Consider the following 25,646-nt stretch of genomic DNA (forward strand, 5'->3'; position numbering starts at 1 on the left):
ATCTACACAAACAGTTATGTGGCCTCCAGGCTCTAAAATGACCATTATTCTTGCAACAATGTTTAACTGTCTAACAGTAGTAGGGTTTAAAATCTGGCCCTGTACATAGTGCAGCCTGGACTCTAGTCGGGGTGTGCTTTCTGTGTGTATATAAAGTCCCCTCAGATGATAAAGAAAACTCATTGCTAACAATTTACATCAATATAATTAATTTCATTTCCCGGTTATCCTATACTGTGGAGAAGGCTGAAGATAGAAGCACCTAAATGGAACGTCTACATCCAGGGATGCCGGCTCATATAGACCTTCTATGGCTCGGTCCTGAGTGATTTGAACATGAATACTGAAGTGAGCGCTTTTTGTTGCAGTGTTTGGGGAATCCTCCCTGGCCCAGCGCCATAAACAGCACAAGTGAACTGCAGAGGAGCGGCAGCACCCGCGGATCCAAAGGAAAGAGCAATCTGTCTGTGCAGATCCCGTCGGCGCTGCCGCATAGCTACGACCTGGAAACCACGGCGTTCGGTTTAATCCCGGAGACCCCCAGTGAGGACCTGCAGTCCCCTGTGTACAAGGAGCCTTACTTGTACCAGAGATCCCAGGTCCACTCTCCGGGGAATCAGCAGGACTTGGTATGTTTGGGTTTCCTGGTCCCGGTCCCACTGATCCTCTGAGTTATTAGGGTTTGTAACTCTAACCTCCTATGTGAAGAATTTAAAGTTACAATTCCATCAGGGAACTTTTATTTTATTTTTTTGGGTTCTCCTGAACAGCGGGGTGTCCCCTGACCACCTCATCTGGTTTTCTGCTCTCCTCCCCCTTTTTCTGCTCTCCTCCCCCTCTTTTCCCCTCTTCCCCCCCCTCCTTTTTCCCTCTCTCCCCCCCCCTCCTTTTCCCTCTCCCCTTCCCTTCCTCCCCTTGCTCCTTTCTCCACCTCTCTCCCTCTTTTGTCCCCCTCTCTCCCCCCTCTTTTGTCCCCCTCTCTCCTTCCTCTTTTTGTCCCCCTCTCACCTTCCTCTTTTTGTCCCCCCCTCCCCTCCCTCTTTTTGTCCCCCCCTCCCCTCCCTCTTTTTGTCCCCCCCTCCCCTCCCTCTTTTTGTCCCCCCCTCCCCTCCCTCTTTTTGTCCCCCCCTCCCCTCCCTCTTTTTGTCCCCCCCTCCCTCTTTTTGTCCCCCCCTCCCCTCCCTCTTTTTGTCACCCCCTCCCCTCCCTCTTTTTGTCCCCCGCTCCCCTCCCTCTTTTTGTCCCCCCCTCCCCTCCCTCTTTTTGTCCCTCTCTCCTCCCCTTTTTGTCCCTCTCTCCTCACCCTTTTTGTCCCCCTCTCTCCTCCCCCTTTTGTCCCTCTTTCTCCCCTTTGTCCCTCTCTCCTCCCCCCTTTTGACCCCTCTCTCCCTCCCCCCCCCAATTTTCTCCTGAAAAAGGATATCCTGAAAACCTGACCTGTTGATGGCCCTTGAGTACTGGAGTTGCCCACTCCTGCTATACACCATGCTAGAAAATTGGCTGGCCTAATTCCAGGCTCCGTCCCACATGAGGCCTCATTGAAACTAATAGGCATAGCACTGTCATTAGATCAAACTACTTGATTGAAGCTCTTTAAATAAAGACCTAATTTGTATCTTCTTAACTTATCAATGTTGTCATTGGTTCAATTGCACTATGACCAGATTTGCAAAGACTCCTTGTCACAGACGCTGTCTGTAAACCATGACGCTGAGTTTGAATCAGGATCCCCGGTGTCTGCTCCTTGTGACCTGGGGCAAGTCACTTTATCTCCCTGTGCCTCATAGAGTGTAAGCTCCTGGGCAGGGACTGTGCCTGTAACATTCCTATGTGCTGCGTACCGCGCGCTGCACTGTAACTGTGACGCGCTTTGAGTCCCATTGGGAGAAAAGCGCTATATGAAATAAAGTTATTATGATTATTAATAATAAATCACGTGCTGTGTTCAGTTAAACAGGTGGAGCCTCACAGAAAGCCAGCAATCTACCTCCCCATCTGACTCCAACAGCCAGACTCTGTCCAAGTCCCCATTGTATGCTGAGCCCTACACACCTACGGGCCCACCAAAGAACAACTTCCTGGAAGAGGTGCGTGCTGCATTCCTCTCCTAGGGACACTCTGCTGGGGATCTACAGCAGAGCAGAGTGCAGATTAAAGCAGGGGTGCCGCAAACTTTTCCCGGTGCCTGCTCTCCTCGACACCTCGCCCTCCCCTCCCCCTGCTCGACCCCGGCGGCAAATGACGTTCGGGGTCACGTGACGTCACATCGCCATGGTAACGTGGCGTCATTTGACGTCGGGTTACCAGCTCGACACGTCGCTGGAAGGTAAGTGTATTATAGAGGCCTCGCGTTTTCCCCCCGGCATTTAATGGAAATGCCTGGGGGGGAAAGCGCGGGACCTCTGTAACTGCCGTGCCCCCCAGTTTGCGCACCCCTGGTTTAAAGTGTTAGTAGCAGACTTTAGTAGTAAAGTCTCATATCAGGAAAAGAGCTTGAACTCCCAGCCTCCGGTGCTGCTAAATAAGAGGAGCCTGCTTACACAATGTTCCGGGTCCAGAACAGTACCAGGCATACCCCGCATTAGCGTACGCAATGGGACCGAAGCAAGTATGTAAAGAGAAAATGTACTTAAAGTGAAGCACAACCTTTTTTCCCCTTATCGATGCATGTACTGCACTGCAATCGTCCTATACGTGCATAACTGGTGTAAATAACGCATTTGTAACAGGCTTTATAGTCTCCCCGCTTGCGCACAGCTTCGGTACAGGTAGGGAGCCGGTATTGCTGTTCAGGACGTGCTGACAGGCGCATGCGTGAGCTGCCGTTTGCCTATTGGGCGATATGTCCTTACTCAATAGTGTACTTAAAGTGAGTGTCCTTAAACCGGGGTATGCCTGTATAGGAACTACCTGTGGGCTGCAGACCAGTATAGGAACTAACTGTGGCCTGCAGACCAGTATAGGAACTACCTGTGGCCTGCAGAACAGTAATTAGGAACTACCTGTGGCCTGCAGAACAGTAATTAGGAACTACCCGTGGCCTGCAGAACAGTAATTAGGAACTACCTGTGGCCTGCAGAACAGTAATTAGGAACTACCTGTGGCCTGCAGAACAGTAATTAGGAACTACCTGTGGCCTGCAGAACAGTAATTAGGAACTACCTGTGGCCTGCAGAACAGTAATTAGGAACTACCTGTGGCCTGCAGAACAGTAATTAGGAACTACCTGTGGCCTGCAGAACAGTAATTAGGAACTACCTGTGGCCTGCAGAACAGTAATTAGGAACTACCTGTGGTATGCAGAACAGTAATTAGGAACTACCTGTGGCCTGCAGAACAGTAATTAGGAACTACCTGTGGCCTGCAGAACAGTATAGGAACTACCTGTGGCCTGCAGAACAGTAATTAGGAACTACCTGTGGCCTGCAGAACAGTAATTAGGAACTACCTGTGGCCTGCAGAAGAGTAATTAGGAACTACCTGTGGCCTGCAGAACAGTATTGGAACTACCTGTGGCCTGCAGAACAGTAATTAGGAACTACCTGTGGCCTGCAGAACAGTATTGGAACTACCTGTGGCCTGCAGAACAGTAATTAGGAACTACCTGTGGCCTGCAGAACAGTAATTAGGAACTACCTGTGGCCTGCAGAACAGTAATTAGGAACTACCTGTGGCCTGCAGAACAGTATTGGAACTACCTGTGGCCTGCAGAACAGTAATTAGGAACTACCTGTGGCCTGCAGAACAGTATTGGAACTACCTGTGGCCTGCAGAACAGTAATTAGGAACTACCTGTGGCCTGCAGAACAGTAATTAGGAACTACCTGTGGCCTGCAGAACAGTATAGGAACTACCTGTGGCCTGCAGAACAGTAATTAGGAACTACCTGTGGTCTGCAGAACAGTAATTAGGAACTACCTGTGGCCTGCAGAACAGTAATTAGGAACTACCTGTGGCCTGCAGAACAGTATAGGAACTACCTGTGGCCTGCAGAACAGTAATTAGGAACTACCTGTGGCCTGCAGAACAGTATTGGAACTACCTGTGGCCTGCAGAACAGTAATTAGGAACTACCTGTGGCCTGCAGAACAGTAATTAGGAACTACCTGTGGCCTGCAGAACAGTAGTTAGGAACTACCTGTGGCCTGCAGAACAGTAATTAGGAACTACCTGTGGCCTGCAGAACAGTAATTAGGAACTACCTGTTGCCTGCAGAACAGTAATTAGGAACTACCTGTGGCCTGCAGAACAGTAATTAGGAACTACCTGTGGCCTGCAGAACAGTAATTAGGAACTACCTGTGGCCTGCAGAACAGTAATTAGGAACTACCTGTGGCCTGCAGAACAGTATAGGAACTACCTGTGGCCTGCAGAACAGTAATTAGGAACTACCTGTGGCCTGCAGAACAGTAGTTAGGAACTACATGTGGCCTGCAGAACAGTAATTAGGAACTACCTGTGGCCTGCAGAACAGTAGTTAGGAACTACCTGTGGCCTGCAGAACAGTAATTAGGAACTACCTGTGGCCTGCAGAACAGTAATTAGGAACTACCTGTGGCCTGCAGAACAGTAATTAGGAACTACCTGTGGCCTGCAGAACAGTAATTAGGAACTACCTGTGGCCTGCAGAACAGTAATTAGGAACTACCTGTGGCCTGCAGAACAGTAATTAGGAACTACCTGTGGCCTGCAGAACAGTAATTAGGAACTACCTGTGGCCTGCAGAACAGTAATTAGGAACTACCCGTGGCCTGCAGAACAGTAATTAGGAACTACCCGTGGCCTGCAGAACAGTAATTAGGAACTACCCGTGGCCTGCAGAACAGTAATTAGGAACTACCCGTGGCCTGCAGAACAGTAATTAGGAACTACCTGTGGCCTGCAGAACAGTAATTAGGAACTACCTGTGGCCTGCAGAACAGTAATTAGGAACTACCTGTGGCCTGCAGAACAGTAATTAGGAACTACCTGTGGCCTGCAGAACAGTAATTAGGAACTACCTGTGGCCTGCAGAACAGTAATTAGGAACTACCCGTGGCCTGCAGAACAGTAATTAGGAACTACCCGTGGCCTGCAGAACAGTAATTAGGAACTACCCGTGGCCTGCAGAACAGTAGTTAGGAACTACCCGTGGCCTGCAGAACAGTAATTAGGAACTACCTGTGGCCTGCAGAACAGTAATTAGGAACTACCTGTGGCCTGCAGAACAGTAATTAGGAACTACCTGTGGCCTGCAGAACAGTAATTAGGAACTACCTGTGGCCTGCAGAACAGTAATTAGGAACTACCCGTGGCCTGCAGAACAGTAATTATTAACTACCCGTGGCCTGCAGAACAGTAATTAGGAACTACCTGTGGCCTGCAGAACAGTAATTAGGAACTACCTGTGGCCTGCAGAACAGTAATTAGGAACTACCTGTGGCCTGCAGAACAGTAATTAGGAACTACCTGTGGCCTGCAGAACAGTAATTAGGAACTACCTGTGGCCTGCAGAACAGTAATTAGGAACTACCTGTGGCCTGCAGAACAGTAATTAGGAACTACCTGTGGCCTGCAGAACAGTAGTTAGGAACTACCTGTGGCCTGCAGAACAGTAATTAGGAACTACCTGTGGCCTGCAGAACAGTAATTAGGAACTACCTGTGGCCTGCAGAACAGTAATTAGGAACTACCTGTGGCCTGCAGAACAGTAATTAGGAACTACCTGTGGCCTGCAGAACAGTAATTAGGAACTACCCGTGGCCTGCAGAACAGTAATTAGGAACTACCCGTGGCCTGCAGAACAGTAATTAGGAACTACCCGTGGCCTGCAGAACAGTAATTAGGAACTACCCGTGGCCTGCAGAACAGTAATTAGGAACTACCTGTGGCCTGCAGAACAGTAATTAGGAACTACCTGTGGCCTGCAGAACAGTAATTAGGAACTACCCGTGGCCTGCAGAACAGTAATTAGGAACTACCCGTGGCCTGCAGAACAGTAATTAGGAACTACCTGTGGCCTGCAGAACAGTAATTAGGAACTACCTGTGGCCTGCAGAACAGTAGTTAGGAACTACCTGTGGCCTGCAGAACAGTAGTTAGGAACTACAGATCAGTACTATTTTCCATAAGTGTTTCCTCTCTTCCTAGATTTTGAAGAATCTGGGCTCAGGCTGGACTGAGACTACGGCCTCAAACTTGAAGACCAACACATCACCCCAAGTGAAGCACAGCGGACATGTGGGCTTACAGAAGAAATATTCCCACCCGGTGCTGGGAAACCAGCAGCTCGTGAAACCCATGGTGCACAGGAACAGTGAGCCAGACACCCGGATCCCCGTCCCCACAAAGACCTTTTTTAAAAGTGTAAGTTCTCCAGACTCCCTGGTGCACTGTGTCTCTGTGGTGCACCCCTTCCATCTGCATCGGGCCCTTAATCCCCCAATCTGGCCCTGGCGCCCGCTAGCTACGTCCTCCATTGGCCTTCTTTGTCCGAGCATTCCTGCCTTAACTAGTTCAGTGCTGGATGTGCTGCAGGACTCTTCGGCACTGAAGGTTTTAAAGTCAAACCGTTCGCAACCAAAATGTTTAGAAAAAAAATGCTATCGCATCAAAATAAATAGGAGTCAATAAGACGCCTACGGAACATAGGAAAGGGTGTCTGGTAATGCGTCTGCTGCGTCGGAGTTTGACTATAGAAGAGTAACGCCCCCGCCCATAAAATGGTTTTCGCATTGGGCACTAGTCCTAAAACTGCATTTATCATTTGTTTCTAGATATCCTCGTTGAAGGAAGAAATTGCCTTATCTAATCGCAACAGAGAAGGTAAGATAATAAGGCAGCGATTTTGTTGAAGGACCAGGCAGAGGAAGGGCGGCCAACTCCAGTCCCCAAGGGCCACCAACAGGTCAGGTTTTCAGGCTATCTCTGCTTCAGCACAGGCGGCTCAATCAGTGGCTCAGTCAGAACGACGTGGTGTGCTGCAGCTGGGATATCCTGAAAACCTGACCTGTTGGTGGCCCTTGGGGACTGGAGTTGGTCACCCCTAGAGTAAGGGCAGCTGGGGAGAAAGTTGGGAGAGATGAGTGACAGACCCACAATCATGTTATGGATTTACCAATGTCCTTATGCTATCAATTAATGAAGCTCTTGTAAGAACACGCTGTGAAAATTAGTACCATTGCAATAAGGTAAACATGGTGATATAATGCACACGGGTGTAAACCAAAGTGGTGTTACCAATGTTACACGGGTGTAACCAAAGTGGTGTTCTCTGCTACCAAGCAGGACTACAACAAATTGCTCTACAATGCATTCCTGGCCTCATTGTCATTTAAAGCGATTGATGTTATGGTGGAAAAACACACACACAGCCTTCCCTGATCTTGTAAAGCGTATGGTTTTCAGGGAGCTTGGGCAACATTTTAAAACTCAATCCCTACTCATAGTAGCAAACACTGGCATTTATTTTCTGTATTCAATGAATATTTCAAACATCAGCTCTTGAATTGTCCTCATAATTAGGCAGACCGTGTCTTGGCAAGCTGAAAACACAAACCCACTACAGTGTGTATGTATATATGCATCAATAGGGGTGCGACTAGGTTCATGGCCTAACGTATACAACAAAAGACAGGAGAACCCCAGTGCTACATACAATGATAAAATACATAGCAATGTCATAAATATCGTAGCTATATATTTCCTTCATAAATGTGCCATCTAGTTCAATCCTTTGGCCAAAACATTTTAAGCCGCCAACCACGTTGCGATAAACCCATTTCAGCAGGTCCTACACTACCAATATTCTACTGTCTTATGTATTTCTTCCACTGCATAGAGAGAAGAGGAAACAAAACAACACTGCAGCCAACAGCATGGGGTGCGTCACTTGTATCCGGTGACTATAGGGTTAACATTTAAGAAGCGTTATATGTGCCATGTGTGAGCTATAGTGCAGTTAAACCTGGTTAGAAACCAGAAGTGCCCTAATAATTATAGTGACACACACACACAGTTTGCTGCAGCAGTAAAAGTTATCTCAACATCTCTCCAGGGGGAAGAGATCTCTTAATTGATTATTCATGTGTGTTCCAGGACCTACTGATTTAAGTCGAAGATCTTAAAACTAAGGTCACCAGACCTCCCAAAAATCTTACCAACTTACATTTAGACATACAGTCTTGGCAAGCTCATAACCCAAACCTACTACATTGTGTGTATATGTAATATAAATTGGAGCGGTACTGCGATAGTGGCCTAATGTACACCACAAAGTTTCCTCTTGTCTCCATGCAGTTGGAAGAAATACATAAGACAGTATAATATTGGTAGTGTAGGACCTACTATTGGGTGATGTGGTTTAGGCTTAAAATATTTTGGCCAAAGTATTGAACTAAATGACCCATACTTATGACGAAAGAATATAGATAAAATATTTAGTACATTACTATGTATTTTGTCATATTAGATTAGCTTTCTTGTCTTGTATTAGCCTAATAATGACACAGAAGGTTACAGCCTTAAAGCACCGACTATTCTTTCTGGTGCTGTGGTTCTGAAACCTCGTCTCCTGCTCTTCCTTCTTGCAGTGGAGGATATGTTTGACCTGCCCTCCTCTGAAAGCCCAGACCATGATTACGCAGAACTGCAGAGCTTCCAGAGTGACATGAGCTACGACAACATTTGGGATTATGAAGCCAAGGAGAGAGACCCCCGTCGCTTCTCACCCCCTGCCTACCCAGGACTCCATCACCCAAGGCCGCTGCAGAACAAAGCCATGCCCAGCAGGTGGTTGTAGGGAATACCAATGGCTCACATGCCAAATATACCTGGAATTAGGGCTTGAAGACAAAGCAGTATATCGCATGTCGGAACCATTGTGATGGGGTTATTGCTGCTGAATCCTATGGTGGTCTGTGCAATGCCACCAGATGAGCTGAAGAGAGGGTTATTTAGTGATTTCCCTAGCGCAATATAGGGTGGATTCACAAAAATGTGAAAGCAGTTATTGATGGCTAACTGCAAATTAAGGACACGTCTCTTAGTTATTAATAGCTAGTTAATAATCTCCTCTGTTTACGGCTTGAGCCCAGAGAGATACATTGTATGACATTAGAATTATGCGTTGCCGACGCACGCACACAGCGTCTCAGTTCTGCGCCTGAAAAATCCTTTGTTGGTACAGCTCGGCCCAAGTACCTCAATATTACCCTAATTGTATTACACAACACTCCCTTTTTATTTTTGCAGAACCTAACTCACACCCTCCAAAGCTTTTATCAAAGTAGCTTAATACTGTTCCACAGCATTCCCTGCTATCTCCCAATTTCACATGCACATCACACCCCTTTGCTAAAGCAGCTCATTGTAAATCGGCTCTAATGTACAGTAGCTCACTCCCACACTGCTTTCTTTGAGCACCTCAATGCTGAGATGCAGCACTCCCTGCTATTTTTAACCCCACTCCCAAAATACAAACACTCCTCCTCCTGCCAATGCATATAAAATCCTGCTTACAAGCAGGGACTAGCAAGTAGCCGGAGCAAAATCTTGATTTGCTATTGGGATTGTGGCAGAGACCAGGCTGTATCAGTCAATAGATAACCCCTCAGTGTACGGCAGCACAAGTCAGCTAAAGACATCTGTGCTGTCAGAGGCCAGTAGAAAAGTGAATGACTGACCCTTCCAACAGTTCCTGGGGGTTGTGTGTTCCCCTGTCACATACCTCGCAGGGTTTGGGGAGAAATCTTCTCTCTGTGCCTCATGTTCCAATAGTATCAGAGATGGCATAGGGGATTGTTTACACTGGGAAACTATTTTATTGTAAAGTATATTTAACTTGTATTAATTTGTATTTGGTTTATTGTCTGGGGCATAAGGACCTTACCTTTTTTTTTATTTTTTACTGGTTTTAAGGGTCATATTGTCATCATATTTAACATAAGAAAATTTGTATTTATTAAGAACAGTTTTGCACTGTACAGGGACTGTACATGATTTGTATGGATTTCCATTTTGTTGAGGGAGGGGTTCAGATTTGTTCCCAGAATATATGTGATATTGTTACCCTGAAAAATAAAATCTCACCTCTCCAAAAAAATCTTTAAGTGCGTTTATTGTCAAACTCAGAAAGCACAGCACTTCAGATGACTGAAGGATTGAATGGTCCAATCAGTCTTAATTCAGCATGGTCAGGACCCTGCTGTGCTGGAGTAGAACAGAGCACTGCGTACGAAAGCACTCACACACCCCTCCTTTTCCAACCCCTCAAATTCTTGTTGATTAGGGCGACCATACAATATCCGTATCTGCAAAAGGAGTGCTCTCAGGGCTGGAACATTTCCCCATCTAATGAGCTACAGGTTAAAGCGGCAATCCAAACTGTTCTCCTCCCCGCCCCCCCCCCCCCCTTTTATTTTTATTTTACATAGGATTGAAACAGGTGGTTTCCGGACCTGAACCCCATTAATTTCAGCTCTGGGGACTCCCTGCTTCCGGAGATACCTCCGCAGAGGGTGCCTGTAGCCGCTCTGCTCGCCTCCCAGGCTTCACATTGTGGTGGAGTTTCAAAGCTCACGCACCCTGTGGACCAATAGGAAGTAGTGACATCATGTGCGGCTTCCTATTGGCTCACGTGATGCGAGAGCTTTAAACTTTAAAACCCAGTTCTGCAGACACCCACGACACCTTTTTTCCATGCAGTTTCTTATGGGGTAAAGACCTTAATGGCTCCTGTGACCTGCTAGCCAGTCGATGCAGAAAGGAGCAAATTCGGACCTTGATATAAAGTCCCCGTCACTAACAAATGTTTTGCTTCATTCATAACTTTAACCCTTTGTTGTCCGTGGTTTGCAATGCATTCCAGGGGATCATCCCTCGATCAACAAAGGTGGATTTTTTTTTTTTAAAAACAAGCAATGGTAAACAGAATTAAGACTGTGTAATTGCCACCAGTAATCAGAAGCTACAGTGTTCATTCCTTTTACTTCAATGGGGTGAAAGTTAAGCTATTGGAAAATCCATGAAAAAGCCAACATTATGTCTCCCGATAGCTACTGCATTAAAAAAGGAAGGAAGATACTAGAAACCACGTTTGTTAAAATGCTACATCTGGGCCCAAAAAAAAGTAGGGGCTTTCAATGAAAGTAGAGGAGCAGAGTCCCTTTAATGCAGATGGATGTGGTAGTGTAACTTGGAGAATGGGTTTATTGAAGGGTAGCTCCATGGTCCCCTCACAAAGCAGCTCCGTCTTGCACAGTGTGGGTGAATCGTTAACTATGTCCCATAGACGGTTGGAAGAAGGCCTCCCACAGGATAAGTGTCCCTCGTGCATGCTTTCCTGCACTAATGAGTGCTCCATTGTTCTCACTCAAAGCTTTCTCAAATTAATCCAATAATTACAGACTAATATTTTTCGCCTGTGGTTTTCCGTCACTCTTTACTAATTCGTGACCTGCCTATGACACACATTGGCCGCCCAGCTATTCATCACGCTGGCATTCGTTCTGTCAGCAGTGCAAATAATTATTTTCTATTTTGGTGGCAACAAAAATCTGTTTATTAAAGCTACATTAAATGATGGTTAGCTGGGTAATGACAATTAGCAAAAGTACATGAGAAAATCTTACACTGTTCTGTTCACCTGAGTGCAGCTAATGCAAGGAGATCACGTGCTGCATTATTTTATTCTATATTAATGCTCTTTTCTAGCTACACATCTGTAAAAGGGAATTATCGTGGCTCACTCCCCTGCAGAAAAGCACGTACAAGGGATCCTTTCAGGCATCCTTCTGTCGGCTTGTCTGTAGGAATAATAGCAACCTCTTGTAACAACCAGTGACTGCCACATCCTAAAACAAACAAAAGTATGAAAACACCCTTGGGGTGGCATTCCCCATATCGCCAACTGTGCCAACCACTGTGACTAATGCGAGCAAGGGAATGGCAGTGTTTTACATGAACTCTGCATGTGTCTACACTATCACAACACCCCCACGGCTTTCCCAACCGTGGCAGCCGGCTACTGTTTAAAGCCTTTGTAAGGTAAACTGGTCACTGTCCTGTGTGCGGGGGTGTTGCTAAAGATTCTGGCCCCAGTTCACCAAGTAAAGCACCATTCCATAGAATGAGTCATGAGGTGTCTTCTGTTACCGGAAGGGGTCCTATGAAGTAGCGCTGCTTTGTAAATATGGATTATTGCCACAGGGAGTTCAACATAAACACGCTTCTACACCAGGAGTGGCCAAGTCCAGTCCCCCAACAGGTCAGGTTTTCAGGATACCCCTGCTTCAGTGCAGTTGGCTGTCATTTTGGCTGATGCCACCTGTGCTGAAGCAGGGATAGCCTGAAAAGCTGACCTGTTGGTAGCCTTTGAGGACTGGACTTGGCCACTCCTGCTCTGCATTGTAATTCTCAGCACTAGAGCACCGTCTTGCAACGTACAGAACATCTGTTCTTTGTTTTATATTTATATATATATATATATGTAATATATATATATATATAAAAGCCGCCACATCGGTAACAATAGCACGCTGAAATGTAATGGTGAGTTGGACAGAGGGGCCTATTTAAATATTGCTTTACAATCACGAGTGACAAGTGGCTCTCACCCTCAAACTGACGGTAACCATGCAACGGGGGTTATTTACTACGTTGCCCCCGGCTGCAAAACCAGCGCAGAAGAATTGCACCACATTTATCAAACGCCAATTTCTGGGATCCTTTTCTGTGCTAAATATGCTGCTTTTTTGCACTGGTTTTGTCCTAGTTTTGTAGCCAGCAGATTAGACCCCGCTGTGTAATCCCTGCCCTGGCTTGAAACAAATCCCGAGTTAGTTAGGCCCCAGTGCGCGCGCAACGGGTTGCCTGGCGGCGCCGTTCCCGGCATCGGCACTACCTGGTGGACTTCTAGCAACACGCGATGGGGGAGGCGTGGTGGGGGCGTGGCCATGACATCACATTGGCTAGTTAGCCCTCATTGGCTGAACCGCCGCTGTGACGTGGCCAATGCTCGGAGACCGCGCCAAAAATCTTGTCTTTTGGCCAAGCGGTCGCGCCTCGCGCGCGTACACACAGACGCCAACCGGGGCCTGCCCCATAGAGGGCTGTGCCTTGTGTGCGGCACCGCGGCCACTGGGGACCTGGCCTGAGGGCTGTCTGCTGCTAGTCTCACATTTACTGCACTCACCTGCAGTGAAGTAGGATTTAACAAGGCTGGGATCTGACTCTTAAAAAGCAACAAAATAGTGCTGAGGGTTAAGGGAACCAGTCATTCTTTGGAGGCACCTGTCTGACTTTCTCAGAGCTGCCAAATGTCAGACTTGTATTGAGCGAGAGGAAAATGCCCGTGGAGAGGGAGCTGGTGTAGAGTGTCACCCACGTGTTATTCAAAGGAACGCGTGCGTTTGAACACTGGGAGTGTGGGATATAGCAGCAACGTGTGAAGTGAAGGTCACTGGCTTTGAAAAGACAAACACGCTCTGTAGTGCAACCACATGTCTAATACAGGCTCCTCAAGCCATTTCTCACACAGATGACAACCAAAAGGTGGACACCTCCTGTCTGTGAGTAGGTTTACTGGCTCTGCACTTCTTTAACCCAGGCTGTGCTTATGCTTATAGGGCTTCATGTTAAAATGGATAAGAAGCAAAAGGTGACGCTGTGTGCTCATTTGCATGCCATTACCGAGAATCGTTGTTTATAGCAGGGGAATTCTTCAGTAAGAAACTAAAAAATTGAATGAACCATTTACAATTTGCCCCTTGCCCCTCAGGTCAGTCCGCCCGCCCCTGGCACAGTGTGTCGCTCGTTACTTCTTATTCATTTTAACATAATTGCCCTGTAAGCTTATACCTGCCGCATTACACATGGTGTCTGCATGGCCTGGGTTAAATGAGTGTATAGTACATAAAAGCAGCAATCTGTGCTACTCAATTTGTTATATTTTTAGCATTTGAACCGAGGGTTCCCCTGGAGAAAAATGGAGGTAGGCCGAGCTCCGGGCGATCCCTGGTTCTTGGGCTCTTGCATCCACTGGATAAGAATACTTGTCGGGTAGAGACACACTATAACTGCTGGGAACAGCCCCGCTCCAGCGGGCAACAGAAAAGTGCAACAAGGTGACATTGCGGCTTCCTGTTGGGTGGGCCCCCGCAAGTCCTGCTGATTCTTTTCCACTGATGACCCCCAGATATCTCGGGAACAGCTCAGTGGAACCCCACAGTTTAGGTAAAACAAATAACATTGTAGTTGGGATTGGTGCTTTCTAGTACCTTAATTATATGTCTGCTCCTTCTCCACAGGGCGGGCATTCACTGAGCTGAATTTGCAGTACTATGGAGCAAATAAAAATACCACCTGTGAGCACATTCACATATCTCAGACAGGTCTGCACCCTGCTTTCCCCCATTATCGCCCAGCATGCAGTGCTTCCACTGCAGCCAGGGATTCTGGGAAATGACATGCAAATGAGCAGTGTCACCATTGCTTCAAATCCTTTTTAACATGGACCCACATAAGCTTATGCCTGCCGCATAACACGGTTTTTCAGCACCGCCTACGTACAAATACTCTCGCAGCACTACAGACTAAAGAATGATGCGGTGTGACAGTCTAACATAATGTCCAGTCTGGCAGTGTGGGACTAAACCAGGCAGAATTTATTACAATTTATTGCCTATCACAACACCTCTGGTCGCATAGTCATTGCAATACGTAACTTCTACTTTCAAACAAGTCCCACTGTGTCTCCCAGGTGTTGATTGCAGTAGAAGGTAACACACCGATTGCCAGATATCGGGGCTCCTTCCTGTAACCCAAGATAACACTAAGAGCCCCCATTAACTGTACTGACCAAATGAGAGCTCAAGTATCCCATCGCTACAGAGTAAGGCCGCGCTTATAGTCCTGGCTTCGGCGACGGAGCGTCAAATCAAGTTTATTTAATCTGTCGCGTGCGCCTATAGTAGGTGCGACGGAAATCCCACAAGTCAATGAAAATTTATTTTTTTCGGCGACCGCCACGTGACGTCAGCGGGCACGTGAGTTGTTCAGCCAATGAGGGCGAACCGTTCATGGCCACACACCCCGGTTGTCGTCTCTTGTCTCCTACACTATAGGCAAAAATGGCTGCTACAACGGTGTCAGATGACGTCGCCAGGACTATAAGCGCGGCCTAAGGCTGCACCCATGGTGCCCGCGCGAGCGAGCACGTGGCTTCACGCTCACCTGTAGTGATACACGGCCTGTAAGAATGTGCAATGGGGGATGTGCCAGGAGGCATAACTTCACGTGAGCGGTTCGCCCTCATTGGCTAAACCGTGCACGTGACCCGGCCGTCCTCTCCCCCTACACCCCCCCCCCCGTCGCACTCGTGCACGCGCGGTCTATGGCCGAACTCATTGCCTTATAGCATTTTGATTGCGAAGCGCACGTGGTCACTCGCACAGTCACGCTTATCATGGACGCGGCCTTAGGCTTCTTCTCTCTAGTTCCTGCATTTACACTTACCAAAATCCCAGGTTATCTGATCTGGAGGGTTTCCTATCACTAATCTGTGCACATCAAGACAAACCATATCCCCCTCCAGCATAATACAGTATCTGCACCATCTTGCACTTGCGGAAGTGAGTGTAATAGTATTGTTCCTTTCATGGAAACATTTATCAAACACACCACTTTAAAGAAGCAGCAAGTGTGTGTATGGCTGCAGTGTTACATCCAAAGGGGTCACACACCCAATTTTGCTGTGACTTGCTTCAATCATAGGAACGAACAAGAGCTACAGAGAAATCAGAGTAACATGCAACATTCTGCCTTGGCATCGGAGGTGCTATCTTTCTTCATTGTAATGCTGCCGTCCATTGGAGATGAGCAAATCGCTATTGAGCAGAAACTTGCACCGTCCTCCTGAAGTATGTATCCCCTTCTCCAATCAGAGCTCAGCATTCTTGCCAGGCTCCCCCAGTGCGTCTGCGCAGATATTGGATGGCAGAGATGGCCCCAAGGTTTGCCAGTAGAGCTGGAAAACGACAATGGCAATATTATTAAATAGAGTGAAAGCGCGGCGTACCTTGTCCCACTACATCCTCTACACATAACAAGAGACCTACATAGTAAGAACAAGGCAGTCAGAGCTAAGAACAAGCTTTGTAATACCGTTTTACAGGTTTGGTTTCTTTTACTTTGCACTGAAATAAGCTTACTTGGCAAACTTGTTTTGCTGTACCCAGAGGAGGAAATTTATATTGTTGCGCCAAGGGCAAGTTCTACCAACTGCGCTCTCTCTCTCCCTCCCTCCCTCCCTCCATTCTCTCTCTCACTCTCAGGCACCCACCAGTCTCTCTCACACCCCACTCCCCCCACCAGTATTTCTCACACCCCTACACCCCCCTATCTCACTCCCTCGTCTCCCCCGGTCTCTCTCACTATTCCCACCCAAGTCTCTCTCTCCCCCCCAGTCTCTCACATCCCCCACCAGTGTCTCTCACTCCCCACCTCCAGTTGCTCTCTCACTCCCCCCCCCCCCAACCCCGTCCTGACGGCAGGCACCGGAAGTTGTGACTGACTTCCGGGTTGGACCGCCCGGACGGTCCCGCCCCCGTCCTCCTCTTCCGCTGACATCGCGCTCCCTCCTCCGCCGCTCTCCTACAGCCCACCGCACGCCCAATCTGCCCCCCCTAAACTGCTGCACCAAGGGCAGCCGCCGGGCCCCACCATCCCCCCCTAGTTCCGCCTCTGCTTGTACCTGTGTCTAGATGCAACCAGAAGAATCCCACACACCTGTTTTCCAGCCATCTGAAGACTGCAAGTCTGAAGATTTTACTGCCCAAGATGCAAAGGCAAGAAACACCAGGCACGCATCCCCTCTGCCAGAGGAAACATGGGGAGCCGAACCTACAAACAAAAAAATATAGAAACTTCTTTGTTACAATACTAGCCTTCAATTGCATATGGAGTATTTTGTATTTTATTATTACAGTATTATTTTAAGCAGTTAGTGGGTTAATATGTTGGATGGTTTTATCATTAAAATCATGCTGCCTCTTCCCTTCCTGTCCCATGTTCCCCTCCCTTCCCCACATTGCATCCTTTTACCTGTTGCTGCCGCACTCATCTCTTCTGGTGTTCCACGGTGTTCATGCCCTGCCTTGGCATTTAGCCTCTCATCCCTGCCTCTCCTGGGATGGGTCCCTCTCACCGCGATTCCTTTGCTTACCCTGCACAGCCCCGAAGGCAGGCGGGACTGCAGAGCGGCAGCAGTGCTTTGTGCTTGGAAGGCTGGTAAGCGCAGAACAATCCCGCAGTCCGCCTGGTCCTCTGCCCCGTCAGCAAAAAAGTACTCGTATGCCTCCGGCACACAGAGAGCCTCTGAAGTGGTTTTACTTTTTGACTCCCTAAATGAAGTGGATACCAAATGTGCACTTGACTGCCGCTCTTCTATCATCTGCTCCTCTTCTATCATCTCATTTATGTTTTCTTCCTGATGGTTTTCTAGGAAAAAGTATTCATACATCTCCGGTGTATACATAATACCCTCTTCGCGTCTGTTGTGACGTTCAGCTTTGCTACTTCTAGATTCTGACATGTCGTCGTAAAAAAACTCATACATTTCAGGAATGGTGAGGGAAGAACCATCTTGTGAGGATGAAGAGAGTTGCAGAGGTGGGCTCCTGTGGTGGAAGGGCTGCTCTGAAATACCGCTGGATGCAACTTGCAGACTACTGTCCATTAGTACGTCTCTCTGCATGGGGTTGCTATTACCCTCCAGTGCATGTTGGATCAAGTTTCTCCTCATGGCATCATGTTTGGTGTCAGGAGGCACTCTCAGACCCTCCTCAGACTCTGTGTTGTTCGTTGGCTCAGAGCTTTCCTTTGCTCCATTTAGGTGGCCGAGCTCTCTCTGGCACCCTCTTCCAAAGGAAGCTGTTGCCGACTGTGATAGACTCACCTGAACGCCAGTCACAGTTTCATTAGGCTTGTCATATAGGGCTGAAGTGATGGGGTAGACCTCAGGACAACTTGAACGCACCGTTCCCTCGGTGTCCCCACCTGAGAAACAGCCGACAGGAGAAGACCCATTTACTGAGAGACTACTTTGCATTTCAAGCAGTGCACAATCCCGTGAGTGATTAGCACTTTGCAGTTGCAGTGGCCCTTCTGAGGTCTGTGAAAGAAAAGCAGGCTGTACAAAGGGTGCATGTCCATTGCTAAAGCGCTCGGTTTCCACATCTTCATCACAAATCACGGGAAATCGATTTCTCTGAATGTTTTCGGCTGAATCTTGTTGGACTTCTTCTTCAAGATTCTGCCCTTTTTGTATGTGCAGGGCCCTCAGGTGGGCAACTAAACTTTCACCCACTGCACATCTATGAGATGTTTCTGTGGATGGGTAGTCTTTATGCTGCTCTTCTGCTTGCTTTAGTACTGGAATGTCCGAGCTCCGAGGAGAAGAAGAACCAGGCATTGGCAGCTTAATCCTGGGAAAGGGAGCTGCACCCTGACAAAGAAATCTGTTAACAGACCCAAGATCCTCCTCATCTTCACTCCCTGACAGCACATCCTCATTGGGTGCTACGCAGCCGTACCTTAGCTGCTTTACTGGTGGCACCGGTTTCAGTGGACTCTGCACTGCTGGAAGCTCACTCTGGGCTGGACACAGGCTGACTCGCATGAACTTGGGCCAGCTGGTAGAAGTGGGATCTGCGTGTTCTGGGTCACTCAACACAAGGTCCTCCTCTGCAGCCAGAGACACGTGCATCAAGTCACATTCCTCTGCCGCGGAGTAAAACTCTGCCCAGTCACGGTCATTGATCTGGATGCTGTACTCAAAGTTATCCATAGCTGTAGGTAGAAAATTACACAATGTGGACCGGTCACTTTAACCAGTGTGCTCAGCACAGTATCACATATATGTAGCTATATGGTCAACAATCCTGGGTGACATGCCCTTTTCCGATATGTTCATAGGCTAGCTGAACTGAGGACACATGCTCTTCACCTATGATATGTACAATGCACATAGCACAAGTGTACAGATAGCCGTGATGTACACAGACAATGCTGTTCTATCCAGGGAGGATGCGATAATGTATTTAATGGATAGAGTGCAATCAGTACATAATCTATGCCTAATGGACGTTCTGTCTGGATCCAAGAGGTTGTATCCATGTTACACACACACACACACGTTATATATATATATATATATATATATATATATATATATATATATATATATATATACACACACACACATACACACGTGTGTTTGTGTCTTATTGGTGAAATATTTGAAATTACCTTTCTTCCCAGGAGGGTAAATTGACAATATGTTTGTGATACTTGGTGGATTTAAATCCACAGGTACAATAAAAGATCAGTGTGTTTCATTGTATGAAATAGACTTAAAGAAATCATTATATATATATATATACACACACACACGTGTGCGTATGTGTCTTGTAATATTTGAAAGTGCTTTCTAAGTGTATATAAATGTATATCTACTGTATATAAATCTAGTTTTCTCTTGTTTAGATGGTATGTCCTATGATTTGACCAAGTAAATATTATTATTATTGAAGTATTTAAACTTTATACTTATTACTTTTATATGTTTTGTCAATTGGATGTAGCATTGGGCACCCCTGTCTTTTGTATGTCCTATGATTTGCCTATTATTACTTCATTTGTCTAAATTACCGTGCTAAGACAGCCCAGACCCAGGCTCGTACAGTAAGGTGACTGACAAGGTCAAACAGCGGTCTCATGTAAGGAACACATCACCCCAAATTTATTTAGGTTATTAAAAACTCAGGTCCCACTCAACATTTTACTGCAAGAAGGGCTGACTAAAGCTTTGTGTCCTCCCCCACAAACACACTATAATAACCACCTCCACAGACACACACTATAATAACCACCTGCACAGACACACTCTATAATAACCACCTCCACAGACACACACTATAATAACCACCTCCACAGACACACACTATAATAACCACCTCCACAGACACACACTATAATAACCACCTCCACAGACACACACTATAATAACCACCTCCACAGACACACACTATAATAACCACCTCCACAGACACACACTATAATAACCACCTCCACAGACACACACTATAATAACCACCTCCACAGACACACACTATAATAACCACCTCCACAGACACACACTATAATAACCACCTGCACAGACACACACTATAATAACCACCTCCACAGACACACACTATAATAACCACCTCCACAGACACACACTATAATAACCACCTCCACAGACACACACTATAATAACCACCTCCACAGACACACACTATAATAACCACCTGCACAGACACACACTATAATAACCACCTCCACAGACACACACTATAATAACCACCTGCACAGACACACACTATAATAACCACCTCCACAGACACACACTATAATAACCACCTCCACAGACACACACTATAATAACCACCTCCACAGACACACACTATAATAACCACCTCCACAGACACACACTATAATAACCACCTCCACAGACACACACTATAATAACCACCTCCACAGACACACACTATAATAACCACCTCCACACACACACACTATAATAACCACCTCCACACACACACACTATAATAACCACCTCCACAGACACACACTATAATAACCACCTCCACAGACACACACTATAATAACCACCTCCACAGACACACACTATAATAACCACCTCCACAGACACACACTATAATAACCACCTCCACAGACACACACTATAATAACCACCTCCACAGACACACACTATAATAACCACCTCCACAGACACACACTATAATAACCACCTCCACAGACACACACTATAATAACCACCTCCACAGACACACACTATAATAACCACCTGCACAGACACACAATATAATAACCACCTCCACAGACACACACTATAATAACCCCTCCATGGTCTGAACGAGGTGATGAGGAGGAGCGGGTCTGACCGAGGAGCGATGGGGTCTTACCGTGAGGCGGAGGAGCGCAAGTAGATGAGCGGGGGAGGAAAGCGGCTGAGGAGCAGGGGGGGGGTAGGGGCCTTTGACTGGGCATCTGAGGAGTGAGGAGGTCTGACCGAGCAGCTGTTGAGCAGGGGGTGGAGGATTTGCGCGCCCTGTGACATCACATGCTCCTCCCTATCTGCCGCAGTCTTAACCAACTAGTGAGAGGGGAAATTATGGAGGCTTAAGCCGCGTCCATGGTTAGCGCGACCATGTGAGCAACCGCGACTGCGGCGCCATCAAAATGCTTAAGGCAATGATTACGGCCACAGACCGTGGATGCACGCGCATGCGGCAGCGCAATGGGGTGTGCAGCGCACAAAGAATCAAGTACATTTTATTCTGCAGCACGATGGCCGGGTCACGTCAGCGGTTCGCCCAATGAGGGCGAACCAGCTCCCGTGACGTCACGGCCACGCCTTTGGCACCCCCCCGCCACGCCTCCCCGTCCTGTTTACCCAGGCCACAAATCGCTGCAGCTAAGGCGCACGTGTCATACGCACACACATGGCCGCAAGCACGTGCTCACCCTGGCCGCGGCCTGAGGATTGGTCCCTGAGGAAGGGGGCCCTGACGTCACCCACAGGGACGGGCCTGAGTGTAACTGAGAAGCCATTCAAATGTTAGAGATGCTGCAAAATGGAGATAAAATGTTCTATGATGTATTATTCAGCACTCTGCTGAGACATTATTTCCTATATGTCACGTTCATTGCAGACAGCTTAAAATAATTTGTTAAAAAAAAGTGAATTTCCTTTTTTTGGTTTACAAAAAAACAATACCCTGCTAAACCCCATCAGTGCCAGAGGAGTCTGCAAAACATTGCAAAGTAATGGCCCATCTGCTATCGGAGAGGTAAAGAAGCTCTGGTGAAGCGTAGACTTGTCTTAACATTACACCACATTACATAAACACCAATGCACAAAACTCTGCCGCCAGTTCTTACCTTTCAAACGACCTCCTATGCCATCCTGCTTTCTGAAACAAAGTGACTCAGCTGCCCCAAAGTGCTACGTGCCCATGGTCATGTAAAGTTACCTGTCACGACAGTGCCGTCCATTCAGGTGCTCAAAATAGGCCCTTGCTACACTTGCTGTGAAAATGCGTGATACAAAGTGTTCTGGGAATGCTCATCTATAAATAGAGGCGGGAGGAAAGCACTCTAACCCAGCAGCTAATAGGCTATGTGACAGTCTTATCACCCTCCCCTAAAACACTGGGATTTAAAGATCCAGTCCCACTTAGGTACAGCCCCAATTATTCCCCCCCCCCCCCAATTATCTTTAAGTTTCCTATTCCATCCTGTTCATATACTATTATTCCAATAATATTCTATTTTGGAGAGATGTTGTTATATAAAAAAAATTGCAGGCAGTTTAAAATGAGCAAAATTGAGTAGTCTTGTCAAACCTCTGCTAAATGACCGATATATTTGCTAATAATTGGGTGCCAACGCTAGATGAGCAAATAAATGAACACAAAACAGATACCCATTCCGAAATATGAAAAAGAAGATTATGCAGAGCGCGCCAGGGATTCGTATAGTACAAATTAGTATGTGAATAGGTATAATTACAAATATATTCATAGATGCTCAAAAGATGCCTGAGAGATAGCAACCAGCATCATCCCCAGGGCTCCGTGCGCTGGAGTCTTCCTAGATGGAGTTTGATCAGGGTGTTCGTGTAGTGTCTCTCATAGGGTTGGCACGCCAAACAATTACCAACATATTACTACGTAATGTGACCCCAACGCATTTCGCATCTCACGTGCTTCATCAGGGGTGCTTCATAGATGTGACAGTGTGGGGCCCATGCACTAGCGCAGAATTCAGCTGCTATGTATCAACCAAAAGGTATTTGACGTGGCCCGGATGTTTTATTATACAGGTTAAGAAAATGTCTTCCCCTCCCCCCCCCCCCGGTACGGCTATTATAAATAATATCATTCAAACCAACTAATTATCGACCATATGTATGGAAACGTCATACATACAACACATGGTGAAGGTTTGTACAACTTTTTGGCAATATTTTAAGGCACAAACGTCTCATGAATAGGAGATGGGGGAGAGAAACGTTTCTCGCTGCGAGGGAAAGCACATACCAGTGTATGCAATTGTCCCATAAAAGGAGCCAACATTCCTGAAGTTCTCCAACACACAAAAAGAAAATGATTACTGTACAAAGCATAAAATGCGGGTTACAATATGATAATTGCACCTTTAAACATACCAAATGGGCCCCCGAGGCTCGGTTAAGTGGAACGGTCATTTTGAGACTGTGAAATAACTCATCTGGCTTTTACTTTCATCCTAGAAATGCTCACTCACAGCCCCGCTATTCATAGCCAAACCATTGCTGAGCAACTCACACACTATTGCTTGAGTCTCCACTCTCTTCCTTCTCACACACTATTACTTGAGTCTCCACTCTCTTCCTTCTCACACGCTATTGCTTGAGTCTCCACTCTCTTCCTTTTATACGGTAAGCTCCTTGGGAAAGGGATCTCCTTCCTATTGGCTCAGTTTGTCTTAAAGCTGCAGTTCAACCAATATCCTACATTTAATTACATACCAATTTTCCCCCCCAATAAATCAGGTCTGTGCTATGAGAAAATACTTGTAGCAATTAAAAATAAATAAAAATTAAAGACATTTTTAATATATTCTAATGTAACAAGCATTTTTGTTTCTATAGCAACTATTTACAAAGTCACATCCCCTTCCTCTTCTGAGACAGGCTCTGGCACACCCCTTTTGCCCTCTCTCCACCAATTGTATCTAGTGCCTGACTGGTCACATGATCTTCCACACCGAACTTTGCATCTTTGGTCCTCTTTTGCAGCACTAACAGTGATTTAAAGAACCCCCGGAGCCGAATCATAGCCGATCGATCACACGAGAACGGATCGATCTGCAACTCAGCGAATCACTAGTCAGTGTGCAGATTGTATGTATACACATATTGAATGGAATTTTTTTTTTTAAATGGCAGCTTGACGTGCAGCTGTATTATTTATGTATTTGTAACCCCTCTCCCTATTGGGGTTACTATAGAGGGTTAAAGGAGGATATCCTATGCAGTTGCCCTTGTGTTGTAACCGTGATGCTTTGTTGAATGCTTAAAGAATGCTTGTTATAAACTACAAATCACCTGGTGCCCATCTGTACCATCAGCCAGCACGCCCAGCGCGCCCAGCCTGCGTGGACCATCCCCCTGGATGACGGTGTGCACCCGGTGTAGCCCCCAGCACACACGGATGCTGGAAACTCCCTTACAGCCGGGCAGGGAGGGTTACATATTCCTTTGTCATACAATCTTGTCCTCCCTCCCACATTGTACTGCGCTACGGAAAATGTTGGCATCATGCTACTAAAAGATAATACAAATAAGGCATTGTCCAGGGTGCCGCTGAGCGGGCGCGCTCACGCTGGCCGCGATGAAACACATTGCCGCAATGTGTGTGGCCAGCGTGAGTGAGCGCCTGAGCATGAGCGGCGCTTAGCTGTTTGCAGAAGCAAGCAAATTAGAATTTGCCGCTTGCTAGGGCGTCACGTGAGCGGTTCGCCCAATGAGGGCAAACCAGCTCCGCGACGTTATGGCTGTGCCCCCCAACACGCCCCCACCCCCCCGCTCGCACCTAGCCGGCCACAAATCGCCCGGCCCAGCGTGTGACTCGCCGTGCACGAGTGCCCGCACGCTCTGCTCCCTGCCTGGCCGCAGCCTAAGGCTACGTCCATAGAGGGGGAGCCGTGCTGAGTGCGCGGACGATGAGGATCGCCTGCTCGGTCAGGAGCGATTCCATGGACTGGCAGGCGAGCCAGCGTGCGCGATCGGGGGGGGGGGGAGGCGGGGCAGTGACGTCGCTGGGCCAATAGCCAGCGAAGCGCTGACGTCACGTCGTCGACGTCATGACTCTGCTTCGTGCTGATTGGGTGTTTTCAGCCGACAGCGCGCTGAGAAACAGTTTCGGCTGTCGGCGGAAAATCCCAGCACCTCAGCACGCCTGCGGACGCTCGCGGGAGCCCCCTCTCAAAACATCCTCATTGAGGATGACAGGGCTCCTCGCGGAGCGTCAGCGCGGCTCCCCCCTCTATGGACGCAGCCTAAGAATAATTTATTTTCTCTGCATATGTGAAACGGTGGAATTTTATGGGATCACAGCTGCACAGTTTATTTTCTTTATTAAATATACTTATTTACAAACACACAACCCCTGTAAGTTCAAAACCAAGACCCACTTTACCATGTATATTTATGTATGTCTGTATAACTTTATTTATATAGCGCCATTAATATACATAGCGCTTCACAGCAGTAATACACGTGACAATCATATAAATTACAAATAACACAAATAACACATAAATGGGAGAAGTGCTTCAGACATAAAAGTGACATTTAGGAAAAGGAGTCCCTGCCCTGAAGAGCTTACAATCTAATTGGTAGGAGGAACATACAGAGACAGTAGGAGGGCGTTCTGTTAAGTGCGTCTGCAGGGGGCCAAGCTTTATGTATCTGGTGTATAGTGTTAGCCACGGTGCTACTCCTATGCTTCGATAAGAAGGTGGGCTTTAAGATGGGTCTTAAAGGTGGATAGAGAGGG

General features: G+C 47.1%; 2 protein-coding genes across 3 annotated transcripts in view; one reads left to right on the forward strand and one right to left on the reverse strand.

Moving 5' to 3' along the window:
• LOC142496741 (pleckstrin homology domain-containing family N member 1-like) overlaps positions 1-8,794 on the forward strand; it is a 44,298-nt gene extending 35,504 nt beyond the window's left edge. The window contains exons 12-17 of one of the 2 annotated variants that reach the window (XM_075603606.1): positions 369-629; positions 1,950-2,087; positions 6,130-6,345; positions 6,756-6,804; positions 7,820-7,861; positions 8,571-8,794. In XM_075603606.1, the coding sequence (XP_075459721.1) occupies positions 369-629; positions 1,950-2,087; positions 6,130-6,345; positions 6,756-6,804; positions 7,820-7,861; positions 8,571-8,779 (915 nt within the window). In that variant the 3' untranslated portion in view covers positions 8,780-8,794. The remainder of the gene's footprint in view (positions 1-368; positions 630-1,949; positions 2,088-6,129; positions 6,346-6,755; positions 6,805-7,819; positions 7,862-8,570) is intronic. The other variant, XM_075603607.1, reaches the window with a different exon arrangement.
• Positions 8,795-14,588: 5,794 nt separating this feature from the next.
• On the reverse strand, positions 14,589-22,162 carry PERM1 (PPARGC1 and ESRR induced regulator, muscle 1). Its single transcript, XM_075603616.1, has 4 exons — positions 21,985-22,162; positions 17,080-18,825; positions 16,765-16,878; positions 14,589-16,003 (listed from the first exon to the last, which is right to left on the reverse strand). The coding sequence occupies exons 2-4, from the start codon at positions 18,821-18,823 to the stop codon at positions 15,924-15,926; spliced, it is 1,938 nt and encodes a 645-aa protein (XP_075459731.1). The 5' UTR covers positions 18,824-18,825; positions 21,985-22,162; the 3' UTR covers positions 14,589-15,923.
• Between the last annotated feature and the right edge of the window lie 3,484 nt (positions 22,163-25,646).

This window comes from Ascaphus truei, chromosome 6, assembly GCF_040206685.1.
Source record: "Ascaphus truei isolate aAscTru1 chromosome 6, aAscTru1.hap1, whole genome shotgun sequence".
Lineage (NCBI taxonomy): Eukaryota > Metazoa > Chordata > Amphibia > Anura > Ascaphidae > Ascaphus > Ascaphus truei.